Here is a 25955-nt window from a genome sequence, read left to right as displayed (position 1 = left end):
TATATATCTGCCCTCAGTTTGATTTGAAGGCAGACAAGCTCCTCATAAACATTCTAAGCTGAAAATCTTAAAGTCCATCAAGTCAAATTCCCATCATAAAAACTCTGTCAGGATAACTAAAAAAGGGATTTAAGTTAATCTCAGAGACAGGTGGAAATGTGTGTAATGCTCAGAGCTCTTGCATTATTAACTGTGAGATGCAATATTGCATCCACATATTTACGTAGGACTCTGGATCTGCTTGTTTCTCCATTAGCCATTTCTTGATGATCAGAAATTCATCCATCCACAAAATTGTGCTAACCTAATTTTGTTTACTGTATTTTTAAGCTTTTTTGTGTAACACCATGTTTTTGTTTCTTTCTTTTCAATCTTTTCTTCCTCTACTAAATTAAGCATAAAGTTGTGAGGCCACAATAATTCTCCTCATACTTTACAATTATCTCTGAAACATGTGCAGTCATAGGAATACATTCAAAGTCAAACTTTTTAGAGTATTAAAATATAGTCATTTAAGTGACTCAATAAATTTTGTCTATTTTAAAGCAAATATTTGCACTTTAGTTTATACTTAGTTTTATAACCAGAATCTACACTGAAGATTCTGAAGACTTTCTGTAATGACATTCATGGATATTCATAGATACTGAACCCCTTTGGCTATAGGCAAAAAAATGATAGAAGGTCATCTGTTCAATACCCTGCTGAGATGCCAATAATAACGGGTAGCCCGCTAACTGTGTGTAAGTGTGTGTGGATTGTGTTTTAAGCTGTGCAAAGCTCAAGGCTGGCTGGTGGATCTGTGTGATCTAACCAGTAAGAGGCTTATGTCTGCAGTGGGACTAACTGGGCTAAAGTCAGGAAGAAACGGGGGGTCTCACACCCGTGCATACAATTTTCTTTTTGCCATCATACTTAAGTAGACCCCCCCACCAATGTAATAAATTAATGCTCGTCCAGTCTTGTATTCTAAAGTGGTCCAGATTTGTCTGCTAAACTGTCAAATTTATCGGCCTCTCAATGATGGAAAAAGTTATTTTTCAAGACAGAAATGCTTATGCAGACATTATGAATGCCTTCTTGAAAGCGTGTGAATTTAGCAACACAGAAATGCCTAAGTGAATCAATTACCCGGAGAAATGCTTGAGCAGCTGATTAATGGTAGCCAGAAAACAAAAGACTCAACCGGTGCAGTGCGAGCTGGAAATCAGACAGATGGCGAACAAGACGGAGAGGAAAGATACAGACAGAAGGTTTCAGATCGGCTACAGCAAGGATTGATTAATATAGGCTATTAAACTATAACACCAGATCATAGTTTCGTCCCTCTGGCCATATTACAGAGACATGATGAAGCGCCTGTATTAGCCATGGGAGAGTGCTAGTGACGCAGATAATAGCCACATCCCGGGAGACCCTCAGAGGAAATTAATGCTGCTGTCTGAGGCACGCTAGTAGTGATGCAGATATACAAGCACACATGAATACTTGCAGAATAATTTGCATATATGCACACACAGGCAGGAATTGACTCACACTCACTTTTGGAGCAATAATAAATTAAATTACAAGGGCACCTTTTTATATGTTAAAGTGCCTTTTCTCCCTCACTGTAAATTCATATATATCTTTGAACACAATCCTCTTTTTATTTGAACAGTAAGTGATGGACGGAAAGATATAAAAGGAAAATTGCTGTTGCTGCTTCATATGGAGTACCATCAAATACCATGTTTCCATTATAGTACATCATCGGGATTGATATTAAAACTATTTTACCATTAAGGCTCTATGTAGGAATATAGGCAAATATACTCTGAAATGGAGTTATATACACTTCTAGTGCTTATAACTGTACATATAGATTAGATGTGAAGTTCCAACAATCATCAATTATAGTTTATTTAAAAAGTGTAAAATGTCCACATTATACAAGCAAATACCTCACAATACTTTGAAATAATGTATTTGATGTATAAGTGGGCACAGTATCAATATAACACTCATCAATATAGCACTTGTTTGACTGCAACATATGGTAGCTCCTTTTTACCCTGAAGTATTCCAAAACTATTAGCTGAAAAATAAATCCAGCTTATGTCAGCGTCTTCAAGCATTTGCCATCCTGAGGTGAGGGAATCTTGATCCGTGCAGGTGAAGGGTCTGCATTGCATGAGATTATGTAACATTTATTGTTACAAATGTATTCACAGACAATTGAAACAAAACATGTTACATCTATGACTGTGTAATGTTTTTATTTGTTCTTTGTGCTGACAGTACTAGGACTGGGTGTATTTAAAAGTCACAAGTGTACATTTACTTTCAAAATACCTATAAATTCTGACCATGAAATGTCAGGAAATCTTGGGGCGGCTTGGCAAAATTTGGTTGACTTCAAGGAGTTTTCATTTGTTTCCTTAATATTCTGCTTTGTTTTGCTTTTTATACTTCAGTGGGAAGAGATCGGGGAAGTAGACGAAGACTATGCCCCCATCCACACCTACCAAGTCTGCCGAGTGATGGAGCAGAACCAGAACAACTGGCTCCACACCAACTGGATCCTGACTGAGGGTGCCCAGCGAGTGTACATCGAACTCAAGTTTACGCTTAGAGACTGCAACAGCCTGCCTGGTGGGGTCGGGACCTGCAAGGAGACTTTTAACATGTACTACTATGAAACGGATGGCGATGAGGATGACATGGAGGATGGCAGGATGAGGGACGGTGTTGGCATAACTGAAGAGGAAGACAGGGTGTTGAAGGAGAGCAGATACATCAAAATTGACACCATAGCAGCCGACGAGAGCTTTACCGAACTGGACCTGGGGGACCGCGTCATGAAGCTCAACACTGAAGTCCGGGATTTAGGTCCTTTGTCCCGGAAAGGTTTCTATTTGGCCTTTCAGGATTTGGGGGCCTGCATTGCATTGGTATCTGTGCGGGTTTTCTACAAACGCTGCCCGTTCTTGGTGAAAAGCCTGGCAGAATTTTCGGACACCATCCCGGCATCGGAGGCGTCGCAGTTGGTTGAGGTGGTGGGCCGCTGCGTCAATAACTCGGTGCCCTTATATGAGCCGCCACGGATGCACTGCAGCACAGAAGGCGAATGGCTGGTGCCCATTGGGAAGTGTGTCTGCAAACCAGGGTTTGAGGAAAACAGCGGTTCTTGTCAAGGTAAAATGCGTCAGTTAATTGCTAAAATTGTCATTTTGCTCATTAAGGGAATCCTAAAAAAAATAAAAAATTTTTGAGTCATTTTTGAAGATTTTCATAAAATTTTAGTCCCACCCCCCCCCATCACTGTTCTACCTTCCAGTGTTTGTTTTCATGGCTGTCTCCATCCTGTTTTATTTTCATATCCACTGTCATGTTTATTTTTAGTGCTATGTGCTCAAGCGTGTGCACAGATCAGCTTGTTCTTTTAGTAAGTGTGTTCTTACTTTATGTATGCGGGGGTGTGTGTGTGTGTGTGTGTGCGCGTGCGTGTGTGTGTGTGAGTGTCAGTGTTTCTCCTTCGCTTAGTGCAGGGCATTCCCTTGAGCCCTGCAGCACTTTGCTGCTCTCTTAAAGCCACTGTTCTGCCTTGACTTGTGCCCAAGCATTCCCTGCTCCATCCTTAACTGCCATTTCCATGGGTTTCCCTGGCTGCTGTTATTTGTTTTCTCTATCTGTAGTTGTCTTCTTCTCTTTCTTTGAATTACTCAGTGTTATGATTTGCAGTCACTATTCTCATGCAACCCGTGGAAGGTCTGAATGCCATGGAGAAATTTATATTCCAGAGAAATCTTTTTGCACCAACTAAAAACTGTGTGAAACATAAATTGCAGTGAGCTTTTGAAGAATCAGTTTTATGTGATGGCCTAAATTATTGCTTTTGGATCCCTAGCTGCAAAATGCAACTTTTAAAAAAGAGGAATATTTTGATTAATACCTCATCAATTGCCCCCTTAGCCCTCCCAAGTTATCTGATCTCTACTTTCATTTAGAAATTGCCATGAAAGTGGTGTTTGCCATTATGGGTAGCAGAATTTTCTTCATATTCCATCAGGCAACATTTTCCATGTTGCTTTTCATGGGAAATGAAGATCAGGATGATTTTATATTTCATTGGTGTTTAACATATGTTTCTTTGAGGAGAAATCTGAACTAACCCAAGCATTGACTGTCATGCTGTAGGGGTTCTCCAAAGCTGGTCAATCCAAGGTCGAAACTGTGCATAATGTGCATTAAAATAAATCAGAATGAAAAAAGACTGAGACGTGTACAAATAAATACACTTATTCTGGCCAGCTGACAGACTTGCCTAGACACACAATTCTAAGTCATCACATTCTCTAACTAGTAGAAAGTGAAGCACCAATTACCATTTTCAAGACATTATTGATGATGTATTCTATCTCCTTTTTTCTTACATGTTCTCCTCCCCTCTTCCTTTATTTTCCTTCCTATCTGGTCTGTAATTTAGTTTATTATTATTTTTTAGTTTTTGTACTTGGAACAGTTTATAGATAATAATAATTGTGTAGGCCAAACTACCACCATTCCACTAGATTAGTTTGTGTGGACTTAAGTCCGCTTGAAGAGATTTAGAATAAGGCTTTACTATACAGTAGTACTTTAGGGCTTTTTATTGAACCCCACAAGCATGCACAACTCTTTTTGCTTTATATTTACTAGAGTTGGTAGTTACTTACATGCTTGTAGTTTAATGAAAATGGGTCACTGCAGCTTTAGGAATGCAAATCTCCCTTTTCTTCCAGGAAGACGTTTTAAGTTTTCTGTAGATTAAGGGGCACAGATGAGTTAAAGAAGAAAATAATAAATCCTAACATTTTTGTTTTCATGTCTCTGTAGAATGTGGGGATCCTGTTAATTAAAAAAAAAAAAAAAAGAAGAAGATTGTTGGGTTTGTGTAAAAACACGTTGAATTTGGTGGTACATGTGGTGATGGCAGCAAGAAAGTGGTGTAGACCATTAGGGTAAATGAGATTTCAATTATATTTAAGCTATCACGCTCCATTTAATTAACAAGTTGCTATGGCAACTCAAAGCCTCTATCACATATGGTGTCCTATCTGCAGCATGCCTCAGTAATGTTTATTTTAAACATTTACATTGGATAAAACTGACTGTGTGCAACACCTGTCATTCTTGCTAGCGGCAACATATCCAATATGTTGTATGTTGTCACTCCACGCAACTTTCAGACAGCTTCAGCATTATGCCATTGTGCAGAAAGTGGCATTAATATTCAAAGCTGCAGTATAAAATTCCTTCATACTGATTTTACCACAATAACTTCTAAATTTTATAAAGTGGCACAAGAAACTATTAAACATCAGTGTGTGTCACACCACCCTTATTAAATGAATGTGAATATTGACAATTTTTTTGAAAACGGGGAAACGTGTTGAACTTTTCAAGAATTCAACAATAAGAAACTGACTGGAAAAAATGGCCTCTGAAGTCTTGACTCAGCTTTTGAGTTACTGAAATGATATATAAACTCCACAGTATGCATACATTTTACTCTGTGTTAACAGGGATATGAGTTAAGTTCTAAAGATCTGTTGCATGTTTAATGGATGTTTTCAAGTATTGAAGAGAGAAAAAGGGGAAGTGTGTTTCCAGATAGTTATTGGAGTCATCTTCATGTTTTCAAGTGAACAATTAGTCCAGTCATTCAAATTCTCTCTAGCAGCACCCATCTGCTGCTGCTCACAGCATGAAAGAGGATACGAATGTTAGATTTAGACAGCTCTATCTGAAACTTTCATCAGAAGAATTGACTTCCAGTAAATATTAAGTGTTGACCATTGACTTTATTTCAAAATTAATTATAGTTGTGCATGTGCCAGATGTGACATTCTTTTGAGCACTTGTGTTATACTCTATTGTGTTGGACAGAATTTTCTGTAAATTTCTGATACTTGGTATTTTTTTTCTTTCTGTCTTGGTGGTTCTTAATGTCCTTTTTTAAAATTCCTTTCACTTTTTGGCCATTTTGTAATTTTTCTAACACTTATCCATTAGTGGTCTTTCTTGCTCTTTTGTTTCATTGCTGCTTTGTATGCTTGTCTTTGTCTCACTTTCTTGGCCACTGACGGTCTATCATCCATTATTTTCTCACTTTCTCTGTTTCTGCCATCTACATGTCTGTCATTCGGTCTTTCACACTTGCCACAGCCTCTCACTTCACTCGTCTTTTCATCCCTCCTTTCAAGATCTGTCTCTTTTTCTCCTTTAACAAAGCCATTATCCTACTCTAATCCAAATGCAGAAATACAGTGGTCTGTAAAAGAATCAGTATATTTTTATGGTGTATATTTTATGCTCTGTAAAAGTGAGTTTTTGCAGTTGGCATTTTAGTTTTCTTTATTAAGCACATTTTAATAACATTATAATAAATAATGTACATTGATTATGCAATCAACTTATGAAAACAATTAATTATTTTGATTATTTCCTAAGTGCTGTATAGATCTATAGATCTTTTGCAATTTTCATGCAAAATTGTCAATTAAAACAATAAGTTTAAAAATAATTTCAACACCACCGGATGGAGGGCGAAAGATTAAAATTCAGAAGACAATTGCAATAGTAGCAAACTGGCTTAAATTATCTATGCAGTCTGCTTACAATGTCACACCTCTGGAGGTTTTTTTCTAATAGGCGGAAACGTCAAAATGGAGGCAAATGTTTTTAAAAATAAAAGCAGTATATTTAACCACGAGCACACAATGAACACTTCATGCACGTTAGAGTATTCAAAAAGTTACATTCTGCTGCGGTTTTTGTCCTGTTGGTTGTAAAATGGCCGTACAATACCACCTTTATTCAAACTGCCACCATGACTGACACAAAGTGCTGCATATAACTGCATACCACTGAGGCTGAAAACGACGAATAAAACACACAGCAAACCCTAAAATAAATGTTTAGAATGAAGTCACATTTCTGTCATAACAAATGCTGAATAAAACCGTCCCCCCAGTTATTCGCTGAATGATGGAATAACGGCACATTAGCTAAGTGAAACGGTGTAAAAAGAGATAAATGACACAATGGATGAATGGAATAGGGCTTTTAAGGAGTGTGCAGGGATGGCAAAACGGCTGGGTTCAGGTTATAAACATTAAATAAAGACTGACCAAATTGTTGGAATGACAGAATATGGGCTGAATGCTTTACTTTGAAGACAAAAAAGTGACAGAAAGGAATCCGGGGATTGGCAGCTTTCTGGTGTTGAAATTCAAGCTGCACTGAATTTCTGCGACAAAAGAGGGGGAAAAAAAGACTTTGACAATGTGGGCAGTAATGTCTGGGCTAGACAGTACATCATGGTGGGGGAGGGTAAGAAAATCTATAGGTTTACTGCTGAAACTGTGGACAACAGTTGGCATCATCAGTAAGCATAATTATTCAGACTAAAATATAAAATATCTCACTAATAAAATAATAGCCATAGGCAGTTTGTTCAGAGGTGGTCATGAAATGCCTCATGGATGGAGCTGGGCGACCCTCAACGACACTTTGTTTCACTGCCGGGGACTCCCATGGTGTTCAGCTGTTTGCCTGCCTGTCAGATGTCACTGCGACATATGTCAAACTCTATCTGGTCACGTCGGTGGGGCTGCCATCAGTAACTGTCTCAGCGAAGTGGTAACCCGAGGAAGCCTTCTTGCTTCTGTCCACGGGGAATCATAGGGGAGCTAAGAAGCAATTCACACCAGCAGTGTGAGTTTTATAGTTGTTGTGGTAACACTGGTGTTACAGTCACTTGCATAACATAAAGACACATTTGTTATATTGACATCTGTCATTTCCAAAAGGACGTTTGATGCTTTAGGAATCATTAGTACTCCCCCACCCACAACACACAATTTATTAAACTCCCAAACAATTTAATGGCATTTCATGAAATTGAAACTGAGTAACTTATTTTGTAAATCAACATTTTTCTGCTTTGCTCCTGCATTCTGGTCGGTCTTTTCTCAACCCCCACTTCATCATCCCATCATCTGAACCCGGTAATGCTGCCATGACAACTAAAGTGCTTCCTGAGTGCTTGTTGGTTAAACTGACTTCTCCCATTTTGCCCCCTACCCCCAACCTTCAGATCTGCAACCCCCCCTGTAGGCTACTACTGATGACCTTATGTGAAGTAACCCTATTAGGCCTTAATAAACATGAGAACATATGTCAAACTATCTGGTCACCTTGGTTACCCTGTTACAAATCTCAAATACGACACCTTCAATAGGAGCTTACAACATTGTCAAACTGCTCAAAAAAACATGAATCTGAAGTTTGTAAATTATTAATAAAATACTTCGGCACAGCCAGTTATTTCTATGAAAGCTTGTTTCTCCCCAGAGTCCCACTCAGTAGCTATGACTGGGTGAACTGGGAAATAGAACTTCATCTTGTACTTTAAGATCACATATAGGCTTAATAAAATCCAAAAATATCTAATCACATATTTGTTTTGGTCAAATTGCTGATATAAAATGCTCTATAAAACTATCCTTGCATTTTTTAATGGCATGTTATAGATTTGACCAAACAAATGGCATGTAATTTTAAAAGTGTTCATTGAATTATATATATTTTTTCCTTTTGTTTGCTCATTTCAGAACAATGCACCTAGTGTTTTGTATTGAGGTTGATGCCTGCAACAATAATTTGCTGCAAATATAACTCCAAATCTGAGGGTGACTGTCTACCTGTTTTACATATCTTCAAATTGAAAGTTTTGTCAATTTTTCTCTACTGAATGAAGACATATTGATCAACAATGTTAATGTCTTGATACAAAAACCTGTAGCAAAAGCATAACCCGACTGAAGAAATGCATCACCATCACAAAATGCTGCCACTATTAAGTTTGATTATCGAGATTGTGTGACGGTTGATGTCTGACCTCAGTTTCCTGCTACAACCTATTGCAACGTAGCCTAAAGCTACATTTTATTGAGAACACCTTCTTGTCGCCTATTGTCGCCTACATGACTCTGACTTCAGTTGGAACTACTTATTCCTTTGCCGCTATTCTATAAATTTTAGATGTTTGAAATGTGTATGACTAATAGTTATCCTGCTGACAATCTCTCACTTAAACAGTGGGTCTCTACAGGTGCTCCAGGGTTACCACGGACACCTTTATTTCTTCTCTGATTCATGCGCTCCTTTCCTGACCTGTGTCGTTAGCTGAACAGGCAGTGTAAGAACTGGTGGCAATAATGCTGCAGATAAAATCAAAGAGCTTAGAGGAAGCAGAGTAAGCGTTAGAAACAGTCTTCAGATCTACAACATACTGCTTAGATGATCCGTCTGAGAATTAAAAGATGTCACAGCTGGATTACCAACGACAAATCGAATATTTCTAACTGCCTGGTGTGTGAGACATGGTAGCCTCTGCTGAGGGATTTCAATTAGACTTGCACTGTATTGTGGGAACAAAAAATTGCTATGGTAGCATTAAACATTGTGATGAGAGTTTTGGTAATCTACCACTAGTGCATAGGGTGTCCATTCACCTAATCAAATTTATTAACCCCAGCACTTTAGTGTGATTGCTATTTTCACACTATGAATTCTGCAGAACTAACAGTAGTGAACAGTCCAGATGAAGCTGCAGGAATAACATCAAAACCTGAGTGACCGTTTGATGTTGCATCTTCCTCCTCGGGGCTTACGAGTCTCCCATTCAGCTTCTCATATTCACCAACACAAACTGTGACCAGCTGTTGGTGAAGTTGCCCATCTGCCATTAGAAGCAACTTTAGACTTATTGCTTTTATCAGGGGAGACTTGGGCTGCTGGAGAGGCCAGGCCTTCAGCTGCATTAAGTGTGATCTAAGGGAATGGAGATTCCTGATTTGGCATAATCATTTATTGATGATAATTAATCTTTCAGCCTAGACCTTAATAAAGCTACTAAATTGTTTTAAATTCAAAAACTATTAGGAACTTGACCTCCTTGTTTGTGCGTAATGTCTGATTGTGAGAATAAATGAGTGCTGAACAATGTCCCGCTGTGTTATTCCACGGGCAGGAAATCCCCATTGACTTGATTGTGTATTATTATTGTATTATCATCCGTCTTTGTTAGCGTTCACACAGTGACATGCACAAATATGTGCATGCATTGGCAAAAACATACGGACACATGCAGGGGCCTGCACCTAAACAGAGAATGACAACAATGATACATAAAGGTATGAAACCCTCATGCATGCACAACCTCAAAAAAGCCCAGCACAAACTTTGCTTATGTTTCTTAGACCAGTAGTTTACTGTTGAACAAACACAGGAAGAGGATATTTACCGTTTCTTCTGCTGGTTTATTATTTCACAATCCTATCGGCTAACAATATAAGCATCACAGTGAAACACAGCCGTGCTATTTTTTGTTTCTTTTTTTGAATTTTTACTTTCACATCAATCTTTATGATCATAAATGAGGGTTGTGATTAGTTGTAATGTGCAGTGAATGCAATTTAAGCCATTTCATTTTATCCTCATTTATGTCGATCACTTTTACTTGACTTTAGGACTGGTACATACCCAAAATATAAAGTGCTTTGCAAACGTATTCATGAGCAGTTTTTAGCATTTGTCATGGTATAAACAAACTCTAGATTATTGGGATTTTAGATGAGCACACACAAAGTATTGAAAAATTAAGCAACGCAATATGTTATACCCATAAAATCTTAAAATAAATTGAAGTTTGCATTTGTATGGTGACAAAAAGTGATAACATATTTTGAAATTGCTGCACTTTCACAACTTATGCTTTGGATATTAACGCACTAGATAAATATTGCAAGGTAAAAATGTCTAGATGTCCTCTGAAGTTGAATTATTAACTTGCTATGCTTCGAACTTCTTATGGCTTAATGCCAGAGTCACATCCTTGAGATAAGTTGTATAGAGTTTAAGTGGCTCCACTTACACCAGCTTTGCTGCATTCATATTGCAATGCGCAGAGTACTAAGCCAATATTTGCATCCTCAGCTTGCCAATGCTGAGACAAATAATTTTAAATCCAATGTTGATGCGCGGTAGGTGGTCTTTACATCTACCTTTTAATTTCCACACCCCACTGCTCAGCCTTAATACGTCTTTCTGACTCAGCCCTAATAGCTTCCTTCCTAATCCCTTCAAATGACAGCCGGGCAAATAAATCAACATGTTTAGTGTGAAATGTTTCCAATTAAACAGGACGTTTGTTAAGAAGCATTCACGGACACCGCTGGATCCCTAATTGTCTGGGATGCCAGTGTGTGATGCATATTAATTACGTATTAACCTCTCATTCTCAAATGGTACACATACACACACATGCATACTCAAATCCATACAGACGCATTAGTGTGTATTGCATATTAATTACCCATTAGCCTTTGCACTGTGCATTAAGAGCTGCGTGGCATTAGAAAGACAGCCTGCCCAAGGGCAACATGCAGACACACACACACACACACACACACACACACACACACACACACACACACACACACACACACACGCGTTACTACTATGAACTGTCTTCACAGGTTGCATTCACAATGAGGAGTGAGCCATTTCAGGAAACCATCCATGACCATAACAAACTACACCACAGGAAGTGTGTCTGTGTTTTCAGGTATAAATATAAATCCATTTATGTGATTTTAAAGTAATCAAATGATTTAAGATGCCCATTCTAATCCAACAATCTGTTTAATACAATTTATTTTAACATGAAATAGTCTTAGATAAATAAATTGCATCGCCAAATTAGTAAGTATTCTTAGCGAAAGAGGTGGCGTCGATGCTTGAAGTTATGCCTTTCATGTATCTTTTGTGGTAGCTGCACCCTCTGATGGGCTCAGTGGTTCGAGTCATAAATGTAGTGACTGTAGATGGACTGTGCACAAGACTAAGCTGATCTCAGACGTTATGTTTGGAACTTCAGTGACTTGTAAAGGATTCATTTCTTCTGAGATAAACTTGTGTTTACTCATGTTCCTTATGCTTTTCTGTCATATTAATTGTTCTGACAAATTCAGGGTCTGAAGTCGACTCATCAATATTAATATTGGTCCCAATCTTGAGTTGTTGTGTCCAGTACAACTGAGAAAAAGACGAGCATTAGTAAAAATATAGTTGATTCTGTGTAAAACTGAGGTTTAAAATATGAATTTGACATAAAAACCTGCCTCAAGAACTACAATACTACTGTAAACCTTTCAAAATAAAATAAAAATATATTGCTCACTAAATTACACCTCATATAGCCATTTTTAAAKTACCTATTTTCTGAGTAGACATTAATATTATGRACAATTTTTCAACTGAAAATAAGAATAGACTTTGGACTCTKAGTATTGCACTACACAGTTCAGTTGTTGAATTCAATTAAAGAAAGTGGTTGATAGGTTTCCACCCAGTCATTGATTCAAAGACATTTCTGGTTTTCCAAAAAACAAAAAAAAAATTCTTTATATGTTTTTTTTGCCGAATTTTATGCTAAATTCAGCATTATAAAATTAACAGTGGTAAAGTATTTGCACATTTTTCTTTGAACRTCACCTTTAAGCTTTATTAATTTAATAAATAATTAAGTCTTGTGTGGTTGAGTTTTTTTCTGAAAGAAAAAATTATTTAAATATATTAARTACAAAACAGATAATTATTGTAATTTATAGCCTACAACAATCCAATCTCATACAGATGGCATGCATTAGATGAGAACATGTTAATTTAAGTTGGACATGAAAAAAAAATAGCTTTTAAACTTCTTCACCCACTAGGTTATTTTATGGATTACCCCCAAAATGTTTCARAGCATAATTAAAAGACAGCCAAATTACTGCATGACACCTTGCAAATGTAGTCATTTCATCTCATGTCAGTATGACATGCCATATCACGTCGTCACAAATGTTGTGTTGTTGAGCATGAAGAGTCTATTTATCCTGCATAAAAATTAACCTCAGTGATGTGAAATACCTTAAAAATTGTGAGATTAGCGGCATGTAATTGATTTTTCTTAACACTATGTTGCACATTGTAATTAGATTTTTTTTTTCTTCATTCTTATAATTATATACTGCTTCTAGAAGGAAAGCATTTCAATGCAGTAGTTAAATCAAACTAGAAGTATATTACGTTTTTCTGTTTCTTTCAGTCGATCTTGTTAGAAATATAGATCTTAGTTTTTGGGTAAAGTAGAATGAAGTAAATGTCAACACAATAAAAAAAAAWTTTTGCTCTTCTGCTGCTTATAAAGGCGGACACTAGTATGTCGTATATTTCCAATGTGAACAATAATCACTGCTGTTACAAGAGACGGCTGAATGTAATCTTTACCGCTGTTTGAATAATTATAGCGAGCCAGACAATAGTAGGTGTGCATTAGAAATGAGTGAAAAAAGATTTTTTCATATATATCTTGAAATGACACTGTATCAAAAGACTGCATTGTATAGAATCTGATTTGTTTGTGTATGTGGAAGGACCTCACAACCCATTTTTATTGACTGGCCTCTGGGGATTTTAAAATGGTCGAAGTGAGTTTTACAATAGTAATAAATGTMCCCATTCTTTGAAGCCATAAATGGCCGTGTTTTTTATTTGCTTCAGACTGTGGATGGTATGAAGCTGGACCTTACTGGCACATACATTTATTTTCATGAATCGAGGCAGCTTTCAATGAGGAATACAATGGGTGTTTGTAGGAGGTCCGGGGGGTCAATATGCAGATAAGTTATACATAAGTGTGTGTTTATGTGTGTGTATTATACACATTGTGGGATGTATGTAATGTTGGGCGAAAATCAGGTTTTCCAGAATGAACAAAAAATATTTTTCTRTCCTGAAAAAGGCAGAGGTACCAACTTCGTTATGGTAATTGACATTGGAGTCCAACTACTCTAAAATGGACATGAACATCTTAAAGTGCTATTGAAATACATATGACTTTATGAAATACCAAGTTCAAATTGAATTTAACCATCACTATAACATTYATTCAGTTGTTCTAGTTTCATCATCAATGTCCATCAGGGTTTGATGGCTTTGCCAAATATCAAACAATTTTTCTTATGAAAGCCTTGTTCTCCAGTGTGTGTGCGCGCGTGCAGGGGTGTGCGTGCGTGTGTGTGTGTGTGCTGGAGAGAGATTTCGAGGTGAGACTCGGAGTGATCCAGGGCAGAGGGAGAATTTTTCAAGAGTAATGTTCCATGACAACAGACCAAGGTTCCGTCAAGGTGAATCAGAGGCACTGCTGCCTAACGACTTACACACACACATGCACACCCACAATCCCACCAATCCTCCATTGTCTTCTTTTTTTCCCCTTCTTTTGTGTCYCTCATGTCTCATTCTTATAAACCTGGCCTCTATCTCTTCCTGTCCCATTTCACTTTYAACATTGTGTTTTTCCTCTCCTTGTCTTTATTTTGCTGTCTTCAAACCAGACATTATATTATGTAGGTGCTGACTGCTTCATAACAGCTACACAAAAACAACACTGGTCAAACAAGTCTTTAATTCTGTGGACAAAGAAAGAAAACGCATAGCTCACCACTTACTTCACCTCTGTGATAATTACTACAATGCTATGWGAAAAATATGTCCCCTGGTACAGATTTCTTCAACTTTTAGCTTTTGTGTCTAACTCAAATGTCTCTAAGTAATGGTGAATTTCAGACAAAAATAAGCAGACTAAATGCCAAATGTATATATTTTTAATAACTTCAATTGCTAAGGGTAAAAAAAGCTGCCCAAGCCAGCCTCAACAATGACTCAATAATGGTTAACACCACTAGCCAAATCAATTTCACTTAAATTTAATTTCAGTTAGACCTGTAAAACGATGTGAAAATACGAAAATGTATCAAAAGCAAAATGTTAAGGCCTGATCTGAAGTTTAAGATTAGGATTAGCAGCAAAGTCATTGGCATCGTTCAGCACGGAAACAGTTAGTCATTTAAAACATTTTAGATTCCAGTGAACTACAGTGAGAGCCATTTTAAGTCACAGTTTATGAATGGTTAAAAAAAAAGATTTTGAAGTTAATAATCTATTGCCCTCTAATATGAATAAATTCAATTAGCATATTATGCAACMCTTTGTCTTGCAAAATATCTGTGGACAACCTTTTCCTGTCTAGTTGTTTTTGTTTTTTGTACGTCTGTCTGGGTAAGCCTCCAATATCAGGAAGAAGCTAAAAAGTCAGTGATTGATGGACCTGAGGTTGAAGCCATGGCAACAGATTGTTGATGTATTCCTGGGTGTTGTAATTCTAACTGCATAGTCCCCCTGTCTATCTGCCCCACTTAGATCAACCATTGGGTGTGTGATTTTTTTTTAAGGCGAGCAGTATGCTGTTTCTTTGCTTGGTGTTTGTTTGTTCTGTGTGTGCTTCACACAGGGACCCATAATTGTGCAGCAGATGTAAGTGCAAACAATTTGACAGGTGCAACTTGTATATCGCTGAACTGAAGCCTTTGAAATAGGGTGGGGAAAAAAACAACTGTAAGGGAAATGCCTTACTTTTTTGATGAAGACAATATAACAGGAATAGTGTGACAAGGCTGTGTGGGTTCACTAAAACAATAATCCCAAGAGTAACATGAGAAGAAATCTGACTTCAAAAGAAACAGAGGTAGAAGTGAGACAAATCCTTGTTTCCTTTTCATACTCTACCCTTTTTATCTCTAATGAAAGAAAACCTTAAAATTCCAACTAAAAAACTTRAGGGGTAAAAACAGACTGTTTTACATTTATACTCTTCTTTTAATCTGGCGTCTCTACCTGGGTCTGCCTACTCTTTACTGTTTTGAAGTCTCCTCCTTGTCTCATTTTTCCTTCACCGAACTTCCCATGCTAAACCTTTTCTGTCTTTCAGTGTGCAAAATGGGGTTTTACCGCTCACAGCTGGAGTCTTCAGCCTGCAGTAAATGTCCACCCCACAGTGTGGCCAGACAGATGGGGGCCACGGCCTGTAGCTGTGAAGATGGATATTATAAGATCGACTCTGACCCTCCTAGTATGGCCTGCACACGTAAGGATTTAACACCTATTTTGTTTCCACAAATKTACTTGTAATGTGGGACACCATGTGTGGACTGATATCTGATGTTCTACTACGGTTCCACACTATTTAACTTAGACAAACAGTTTTTGACAAATACTCCATCTGATGGTGTATTTTGAAATTTTGACACTTATGAGACGTGTCAAAATTTTTGACAAGTTTTGACACAATTTTGAGAATGTTATCTACACCAGCTGACCAGCAGTGATCTGCACCGGGTTAGAGTAACTTCAGATGGAGAAAACATTGATCATTCAATGTTTTAAAATATCTGTATAAAATGCAATCGTGCATCTTGCTTTTGGTGCACCTGACAGATTCAAATAGACTATCAATATGCTAAGAATTAAAGAGGATAGTTATTTAAAAGTGACGAGACTTTTACAAATGAAACTGAACTCCCAATACATATACTCTATATTTGATACTCTTTCCTGCAGTKTTTAATTAATCAGATGGCTAACTCATGATAGCCATCTGATAGATAACCAATTGTTTTTTTGTGATGTATTTAAATTGTTTTTTTGTTTTTTTTAGGCCCTCCCTCTGCACCACGGAATGCAATTTCCAACGTCAATGAAACCAGTGTCTTTTTGGAGTGGTCCATTCCAGTGGAGACAGGTGGCAGGAAGGACATYCGCTACAACATCCTGTGCAGACGTGTTTTACCAGACGGCAGAGGACTGGAGGAGTGTGGCCCCAACGTGCGGTTTCTGCCACGCAGGCTTGGTCTCTCRAACACCTCGGTGATGGTGGCTGACCTCCAGTCGCACACCAACTACAGCTTCCTGTTGGAGGCCATCAATGGGGTGTCTGAGCTTGCCAAAGACCATGCAAAGCAGTATGTGACACTTAATGTGACAACCAATCAGGCAGGTATGTTGCACCTCATTTCTGTCGTGATTACTGAGCATTGTCAGACTGTACATGTGCAGTTTACGTTCCAGTTCGTCTGSTACAATCGGCTTTTTCATACAAGTACAGTTATTGAAAGAACATTAGCCGTGATGATACTTTTTCCTGTAGAACAGAACATTATTACTTGTTGCCAAGCATTTTTTTAATCTTCTGTCTAATCAGCCAACGCAGATCAGCATGTCTGCTTCCAGGAACAAATAGCCGAGTGTGAAAACAAAGACTCCAGATGATCAAATTATCACAGTATTTGTCCAACAGATCTGTCGCTGTATTAATTTTCGCTTATGTACTGTCCCTGTTATCAACAGCAACAACAACAAAAAAATCCCTTGCTGTCCGATATGTCATCAAAAAAACAGCTTGGTCCCTTCATTTGGGGGAGAAACATTCCATAAACAAGATTCACAGAAGTCTGTGGCATAATGAATGTTCCTGATTTGCAAGCTGTCGTGTGTATGGGTTCTGTGTGCGGTAGCAGGTGTTATGCTGCTTTCATGCCAGCAGTGATAAATCATTGTGATAAAGCAGTTTGTTAACCGTAGGAAGCTAAATACTTTATGTACACACTCCTGACCAAATGTCTAGTAAAGTGGCTAAACCCAATAGACCACCCTGATGTCGGACAATGGAAAGAAGCATTGCATTGATGTGACATTTGCTTACCCACTTACCCAGGCTGCACTTTTTTTGCTTGGTGTCAGCATTGCCAAAAGGATTTATGTTTAAGTGCAAGAATAATGAGACAGAATTTTATTTTATTTTTTAATTTTTGCTATTTTTTATGCCTTTGAACAATCTAGATAATCTTAGAAAATGATTTCATGGATTTTGTATGCTTCTAATTTAAAGTTAATTCAAAACTTTACACTTTTAGGTGTATTTAGGTGAAAACCATAGACATGTTTCCTTGTGACACCAAGACATCAGGAGAATGAATGGCTAAGAGGGTCAAATAGTGTAAAAGCAATTTCTCCAAAAACAAATAATAAAAAAAAAGTCTGAATATAGTTTTCAGTGGTCTGATAAAAGTCTAGTCAGACTTGGTTAGGACCAAATATTTGTTTGGCCACAATCACTGTTTTTGTATTTAAATGAGAAAGGATGAGGCTTCCAACCCTTTCAACACTACCCCACCTTTAAAGTACAGTGGTGGCAGTATCATATACTTCCCAATGGCATTAAGAGGAAAGAACCAAAAGCTTTACCCAAGCCATAACTTTAAATAAAATAAAAATAAATAAATGAGGAAATGTTATTAACGACTGAAAGGTTGCAAAATCTTTATCGCATTGCAGCTCTCATTGCTTTGGCATTTAGCAAATATAAGTTATTTTTGGTAATGCTAGCAGGCCCCAGGAAGTTTAGTGTGATTTAATGTCAGACTCRGCAAAAACAGGTCGAGGTTTTTTCCAGTGCATATAAATGTATGTTTATATTGTGTCATAGCTGCTTTAGGGCTCCTTTCTTTTTAAATGAAAAGCAGAGCTCATATTTGCTTTGGTAACACATTATCATATTTATAGGAGGTATGCACWTGTGTAGCTTTTATTTGCTTATAATGATCTGGTTAGCTCACATYGTAATGAAACGAGAGAGACATGAGATTACAGTTCTCCTCCCCTAGGCTTCCATCTGGAGGAAAAGCGAAAGAAAAAAAACAAAAAAACAAACTGCGTTGAAGGATAGGGTCTGCTGCGTTTTGCTGAACAGATGGCATGCTGGGATTCAAAGAACAGTAGGTAGTATTACTAGCAGCCTCAGTAGGAGTCGTAGTGGTTGTAAAAGGGCAGATARCAGATATGGTATGTGTTGAAGGCGGATGCCTACAGATAGAGACGGAGGCAGATGGCTGTCTAACAGTCAAGGCTGCTGACAGTCCTCTAAATGTCTCGTCACTACGGCTGTCAGCGAACTGAGTGGATTACACCGGGCTATAAAACTCAATTTCAGGTTATTGAAGTTGTAGCTGGATTAGCCARTCACACGACCAAATGGAGATTTGGGATTAAGTTAGATTACACTCAGGAGCCGCAGGCAGATAARTTGCGCTGCTCTTTGGCAATGGGTGGGTTAGGCTAGAGCTGCGGTTGGTAACCTGATATGGCGCTGAATTGTTTTAAAATCACGAGCTTTTAAAGTCAGAACAATTGTGTTTAAGACATTCAGATTTCTTAAGTGAACTTGAGATAAACCCTAGATATGCATCAAAGCACATGAATCAAACTTTTTATCTTTTTATCAGTTTTTTCCTCAAAATAGTGCAATATCATTCACAGTTTTATGGTCAGTTTTGATAGGAGAATTTAATGGATGGAAGAAAAAAAGCACATGTTTTTGTTTAGGACTTGTTTAGGACTGATCAAAGCTGACTGAGTGAAAATTGCCCAACGCTGATCACTGACTACTTTAAATTAAAAGGTATCTTCCTTGAAGATTAGCCTGTTTAGTCAGTCTTATTTAATGGAAAAATAGTATTCAGTCATTTATGTTTTGTTTTTGTTGGGGGGKTTTTCAGYAATACGACAGTTCAAAGTGCTTTACACCATAAAAACATCACAGAGGCACCAATTGTGAAACAAGCCACAATCATTACATTTCATCAAACGCCACCTTCAAAATCAACAGACCAAATTTGTCGATGCTGCAGGTTTGTTAGTAGTTGTACAGAAAATGAAAAAGGTTACAACGTTGCCAAAATACATACCTTAATTTTCATTGAATACATGTATACTTATTAACCATGTGCATTACTCATGTGTTCAATATTGCAAGTAAGTTTTGAAGTTGCACCAAATATTTTTTGCAACAAATATTTGTTGCAAAAAATATTTTGCAACAAAATATTTTTGTTGCAAAAATATATACATATGAGGGCAGGGCGGCAGTGTGCAAACTACAACAAAGGGAAATGAGAGCAGAGGAAATAAAATATTGAGATGGTATGACTCCTCTTTCTAAACTGGACTTTAATATTTTTGTTGAAGGGCAAAAACCAATCAGGATCAGTAAAGTGAACAGATTCTCACTTTGGGATCAATAACACAAGGTAAGCCCCTCAAGTCAGTTTTAATCAAAACAAACTATGCTGTGTGAGCTGGAAAATAAAATTGTCTGCACAGCCAGCTGTGAGGCAAGTGCTTGTAGAAAAAAAGTGCAACAATCAGCTATATTCACTAATGCTACGACCRCTTCCTGCTATYYTTTTYCCCCCTCATTACATTACTTTATAAGGACTGTATTGGAAGCGTGCATTATTTTCTTTGTGTAAAATGCGTCACCTTGCTGAAGTGTTGACACTACTTGAACTTGACGAGCATTTTGGCATGCTTACAGRGGAAAATAAAACGTAGCACACAACCTTCAACTCATCCTAATTGTACAACATGGTGGGAGTGGCTTTATGCTGTGGGAAGGTTTTTTTATTGGTATAAAAAAATCAATCTKATCAGAATGATGGGAAGATGGACGAATTCAAAGGACTACAAAAMGTGAGAGTTTACTGGAGSTTCACCAAACAGCAGGACAAGAACGATTTATGTTGTCAGCATTTCAATGAAATGTCTTAGTTCGGAATATTTATGARATTTTTTTTTTTATTTGCAAGTAATAGTTGSCACAAATTTCAGTTCTAAATATCCAAAAGTGGTAGAAACACACTTCTGAAGACTGGGAAGACGGAGGAGGAGAACAGTAATCATTTTTCAGAATTTTATTTGTAAAAAATTATGTAGCAAATATTTGTAATTGTTATTTTCCGTTTCGAAATTCTGCCCTTCTTTAAGTGTGTGATCCGTATAAAAATCCCCCAAAAACGGGGTTCAGTTGGTGATTGTAGTTTGTCTGTATCTCTGCATCTTTGAAACTAYAAAAGCRTTGCAGCACCATCAGATGGAGAAACATCRATTACTGCTGTCACTTTGATGCCACTAAAACCCGTCCTATTAAATATAACATCACACCTGTAGCGACGTTCGTAATGAGAGGTTTAACTGCCTCTGATCTACCAGCCTTTGACTCGAGAGTAATTACCTTGTGAGCACCTTGATCACTGCACKGAGCACACGGCAACATTTTTGCGTTCAGTCTGTGTGCTTGTTGTGTTTTTGGTGGTGGTAGAAAGCATCGAGACAGAACTCCTGAGGGACATAGGAGCGAGAAACACTCCGACTGCTGGGAAGACTTGGAGGACCTGCTGTTTGATGTGTGCACAGTGTCGCATGTGATAAGAAAACCATGAAATAGYCGATTTCACAGCATCTCTGAAGTCTTGCTGCATAATAAAGTGTTGTCGCGAGGAGGTGATTGAGGAATGTGAAAAGTTGGGGAGGGAAGAGAGAGACATGACGAGGTAGAGGCCAAGGGGACAAATTGGAGAATTGATGTRGAGGACTTTGATAGAAGGAAAGGTCACAAAACAAAGAACAAATGAGAAAAAAGCGTCTTGTTGCTTTTGGAATCTGTTTTAGAAACATCTTGCTCTTTAGTATTGAACTTGGATTTATTTTGTATCCAGTTTTTAATAAATAAAACAAACGTTACTCGGTTGAGGAAGTTCCCACAGTTTTAGTAATTTCACACCTTGTATTTTTTGTTTAAAAAAATGTATGAAAACCTACATATTTTGGTACTATGCTATTTTCCTGTGAGAGTCTCATACCAGCCCATGTGTATTTAGCACTCTGGTAACAATGTGCCAAAGTGACTAGATCCCTGCTGGACATTTTAAAAAAAAATCTCCATGTGAGCAAAACCTGCTTGTTTAATCCAAATGTATGGCCCAAAACTGGCTTTGGAATGCAAGTAAAATTATTTGAAATTGTTATTTATCTCTCACAACCCACAGTTGTAATTATTCTAAATTATGTGAGATAATCACGCAAAAAATCCTTCTAATTTACCATCTTTATTTTGGGTTATTTGTGTAATGTTCATAAAATGTAGGGCCATTGTGTAAAAATGTACTGGTACATGAGTTAAGCTGTTGCTGGCTATTCATCACATAAATTGTGATGCATTGCCTCTGCTTGTTGACAGTGCATTTCCTCCTGCTGTAGCTGCGTGTTTGTTGTTGGCTTCCATACAGAATGCGAAGAGGGATTGTATTGGATGGGAGACTGTACAAAATCAAAACATATGTAAGGGAGCAAATTTTTGTTAGTAGATAAAGTTGCTGCTGCCTGTGTGAGTCTTTTTTTTTTTTTTTTTTTTTTTACTTGGCGTTTCTGGAAGCAAAGGAAAAGTTGACAACCCAGTTAAGCCTTAAGCCTTTTAGATGAGCAATCATCTTATTTTGGCCTTGGTTGCAGTTTCAGTGCTGCCTCGTTTCTTCAACTTTAGTGAGCTGGCAGAGAAAAATAAACGATTGAAGCCAGATATATGCATACACTGTTTAAAGAGACAAAACCTTTCTTTTGCCACTGATGTTGCAATGCAACTGTACCTTCAAATTCACATTCATTTCACATTACTGTCTTTAAGCAATTTAGAAAGGCAGAATCTGAGTTAAATTTTGGCTGATCTGAAACGTATAAATATGTACAGATCTTAATACATTTCTTTTTAAATGCAAATGGGGCAAGACAGCCAATATTAGGATTTTGTGTAGGATGTCATTAGCAACTGCAAAATGCAGTGCGTGAGCCAGACTGCTGGGAGCCTCTTGCGGTACACTGTGTGCCACATGTGTTGTTTCCTCTGTTTCTCCTGTGTCTGCTACCCAAATCACCTGATGGCAGGAGTGTGTGTAATGTTCTGTGCACTGCTGCAAACCGTCTCACACAGCATTGCTCTGTGCGATAACAATGTTAAGGGGGTTTTCCTATCATTTTGGAACGCAGGTACAGGTGAATGTTGAAGAAATAATTAGATTTTCAGTTGCACGGCTGAAGTTGGTGACACAATGTCTACCACTGCTTTATTTAGTTTGTATGCAAAGCCAGAGCCAGAGATGCAGGGATTTCAGAATCCCTCTCCAGTTCTGAAGTATGTGGGTGGCAGCAGCATGTTTTTTTGTTTGTTTTTTTTTTTTTTTTTTTACTTCACAAACTAAGTGGCATCTTGAGAAAAGATGGAAGCCACATCTAAATTGAAGCTTGAGAACAAATGGGTGACTTTAAGAACACTAATTTAAGAAGGCCAAATTGTTTACAAAATGGTTCAAAAGGGAGATATCTTCTAAGAATGACCAATACAAAGCCCTGATCTTAATCCTTTACACTTGTTTGTGGACTGTAAATGTGTGTGCAAGCATCATTCCTTACCAATCTAACCCTGTTACACACTAATTCTATCTGATGGGACGACCCAAAAATCTACTAATGATTGAGAAGCTTGTGGAAAAATACCCGAAATGTTTGGTCAAAGTTATCAAGTTTAAAATGCATTTCTACTACAAAGACAATTCTACCAAACCAAAGAAAATCTGGGTAAACTTATCAATTTGAAGAATGTTTGAACATATTTTTGTCATTATTTTAGAATAAATTGACAAGACTAACTGGTCTTAAAATGGGAAATGTGGTCATATTTGATCTTACTGCGGTAAAAAAACTCTTTTATAGTTTAAGTATATCATGTTTCATCTGTATATAACTACAGATATAAAAACATGATGTCTTCACTGTTGAGATAGCATTGCAGACAAAACATACAACAGTAGCTGGATGATATACACAAGTATGTTATTGGTACTTTTTCATGTTTAATTTGAAGAAGAAAAAAAAAATTTCTTCCATGTAAACCTTCCCTTAACAACTCCAACACGCATTTAATTGACAAACGCATTAAATGGTGGCCATGTAGCTGCTATACACTCCTAGTTTGAGATTATCACCACGGAGCAGGCAGGGATAAGGTTAAATCATGATTTCTAATAAAGGCTTCCCCCACCCTCCTCTCTGATTTATTGTCCCCCTATCTTTCTGACATTCTCCAAGAATCATTAAAAAATAATAAACCAGTTAGTCTAAGGCCCGCATTGATTTTTGCGATGGTGCAGACAGATACAAGTCTGACAGGGTTACGTTCGGCCATGTAATAATGTGCTTATCCGGAGAAGGGCATGTACTCATCCTCTGAAGTGGTTTCTCACTCGCTTCCAACATCTCTCTTTAAGACAAAAATATTATCGCCACGAGGCTTAGGACAAAGAGAAAACTAGTATTATGGCTGCCATTATGACATCACGGCAGTCGCTGAAGCACATTCGTGCTCTGCGTTACTGTTCTGAAGTTGCTCATTAGCAGGTTGAACGGGGAGTGGAAGTGTTTAAGCAAAGATGCTTCTTCACGCTGTCTTCTCTGCTGCTAAAATAAATGTGTTGCTTGGGCCCTGCCAACACTTTTTTAGCAGGTCTCCTACTCATCTTCTCACTAATATTTCGTTTCTCAGTCATTTTTTTTTTTTTTTCACTTCCCTCAATATAATTTTCAAACCTGTCCAAATCTTCTCTCGCCTGTTACTCTTCTGCATTTCCCACTAAAAACCCATATTAAAATTACTGCAACGATCAGAGGTTTGGTGAGCGTGATTTCTGACAAGCATATTTGTAAAATTCTGACCTGCCAAGACTGATTTTAGCTGTTTTCAATTTTTAAACTTTATGGATATATTACAAATTAATTTCTCCTAGTAATAAAAAGAGTTGAGTAACGACTTCCACAAACAGTTTTCTTGTCCTGCAGCCTGTAAATAAGAGGTGATGACTCGGTGGAAAAGATTGTATTCAGCTTAAAATCAATTTATTCTAATTTTGGGTCTATTTCTGTATGCATCTCTAATTAAAGTACTTTACAGTTTATGCAAATTAATTTAGCTAATGTTTAAATTATGAAAGTCTGGGCCAATTTTAGATATCAGTTTTGCTGTTTTGGCCAAAAAAACTATATTTACCTGTATTGTATATTTTTCCTTCCCCTTGTGACACTATGAAATAATCACTACATTACTTTCCTGCTTACTCACTGCCACATGGCCTAACAAAATACTTGTTGCCCAACCTCCTTTCCACTCTCGCTCTTTCGAAACACACACTGCAACAAGATAGAGGTAAACATCATATTTTTGTTGCTAAAACCAGAGCTGCTAAATCTGAAGTATAAATTGCTGACGCATATAAAGAGGGCACATCAACCTTCAGAACGTGACGGTTGATGTTCACAAAAACAGACTGAATCCACTTTGATGTCTTCTGGTGTCAAACAAACATTTTTTATACAGTTGAAATGTGTGTGTACATGAAAGACTAAGAGAAATTACAAAAGAGGAGTTAAGGAATATACTTAGTCGATAACATTTGATGGTTGAATCCTTTTTAAGTACCAAAGATTGGTGAACAATTAACTCCCTGCTATTATGGATGCAGTGCATCATAAAGATAATTGCTCTAAATGTATGCATGTTTTCTATTTTCCTGTATTTGGCTCTAGAATATCGCCACAGAGTCAGTACACTGCTCACTTGCCACTGCAGACAACAATGGCAGCAGGTTTCCAAAACAAGCTTTAGCCAAATGTATAAACTTGAGTTGATCTGGTAAATTTGATGATTACATCTGTTTATATGCAATTTGAGATTCCCTGGTATAATGTTTTGTCTTGGTGTGAAATATTTCTTTATAAAGCAAACACGAAGTCCCCAGCATAAAAGCAACCAAAAGTATGACTTAAAGTTGCAAACGTCTGGCGTCTGCTTCAAGCATTATGCCATTGTTTGATCAAATACTCCAATATTTGATCTATTCTGCAATAAATGCAGTAATAGATATGCACCTTGGAGCAATTAATGTGGCATTTTTTAAAAAATCTGTCCGTACTGCAGCATGACGTGGCTCACCAGTAGAGGGGCAAACCGTATGCTCAGGCTACACTCCTCGGTGTAGATGTTGCATGTTCAGTTCCCAACCCCGGGTATCTTACTGCACGTCTTCCCCTTTTCTCTTTGC

The 25955-nt window shown here is 37.5% G+C and overlaps 1 protein-coding gene across 1 annotated transcript in view; it reads left to right on the top strand.

Moving 5' to 3' along the window:
* The window catches only part of epha5 (EPH receptor A5), a 68446-nt gene that overhangs the window by 18171 nt on the left and 24320 nt on the right, over positions 1–25955 (top strand). The window contains exons 3-5 of the mRNA XM_008423865.2: positions 2457–3177; positions 15908–16063; positions 16634–16972. Of these exons, the coding sequence (XP_008422087.1) occupies positions 2457–3177; positions 15908–16063; positions 16634–16972 (1216 nt within the window). The remainder of the gene's footprint in view (positions 1–2456; positions 3178–15907; positions 16064–16633; positions 16973–25955) is intronic.

This window comes from Poecilia reticulata, linkage group LG12 (assembly GCF_000633615.1).
Source record: "Poecilia reticulata strain Guanapo linkage group LG12, Guppy_female_1.0+MT, whole genome shotgun sequence".
In the NCBI taxonomy this organism is placed as follows: Eukaryota; Metazoa; Chordata; class Actinopteri; order Cyprinodontiformes; family Poeciliidae; genus Poecilia; species Poecilia reticulata.
Note: the sequence above shows the minus strand (reverse complement) of the source record. Positions and strands in the feature narration are given on the sequence as shown.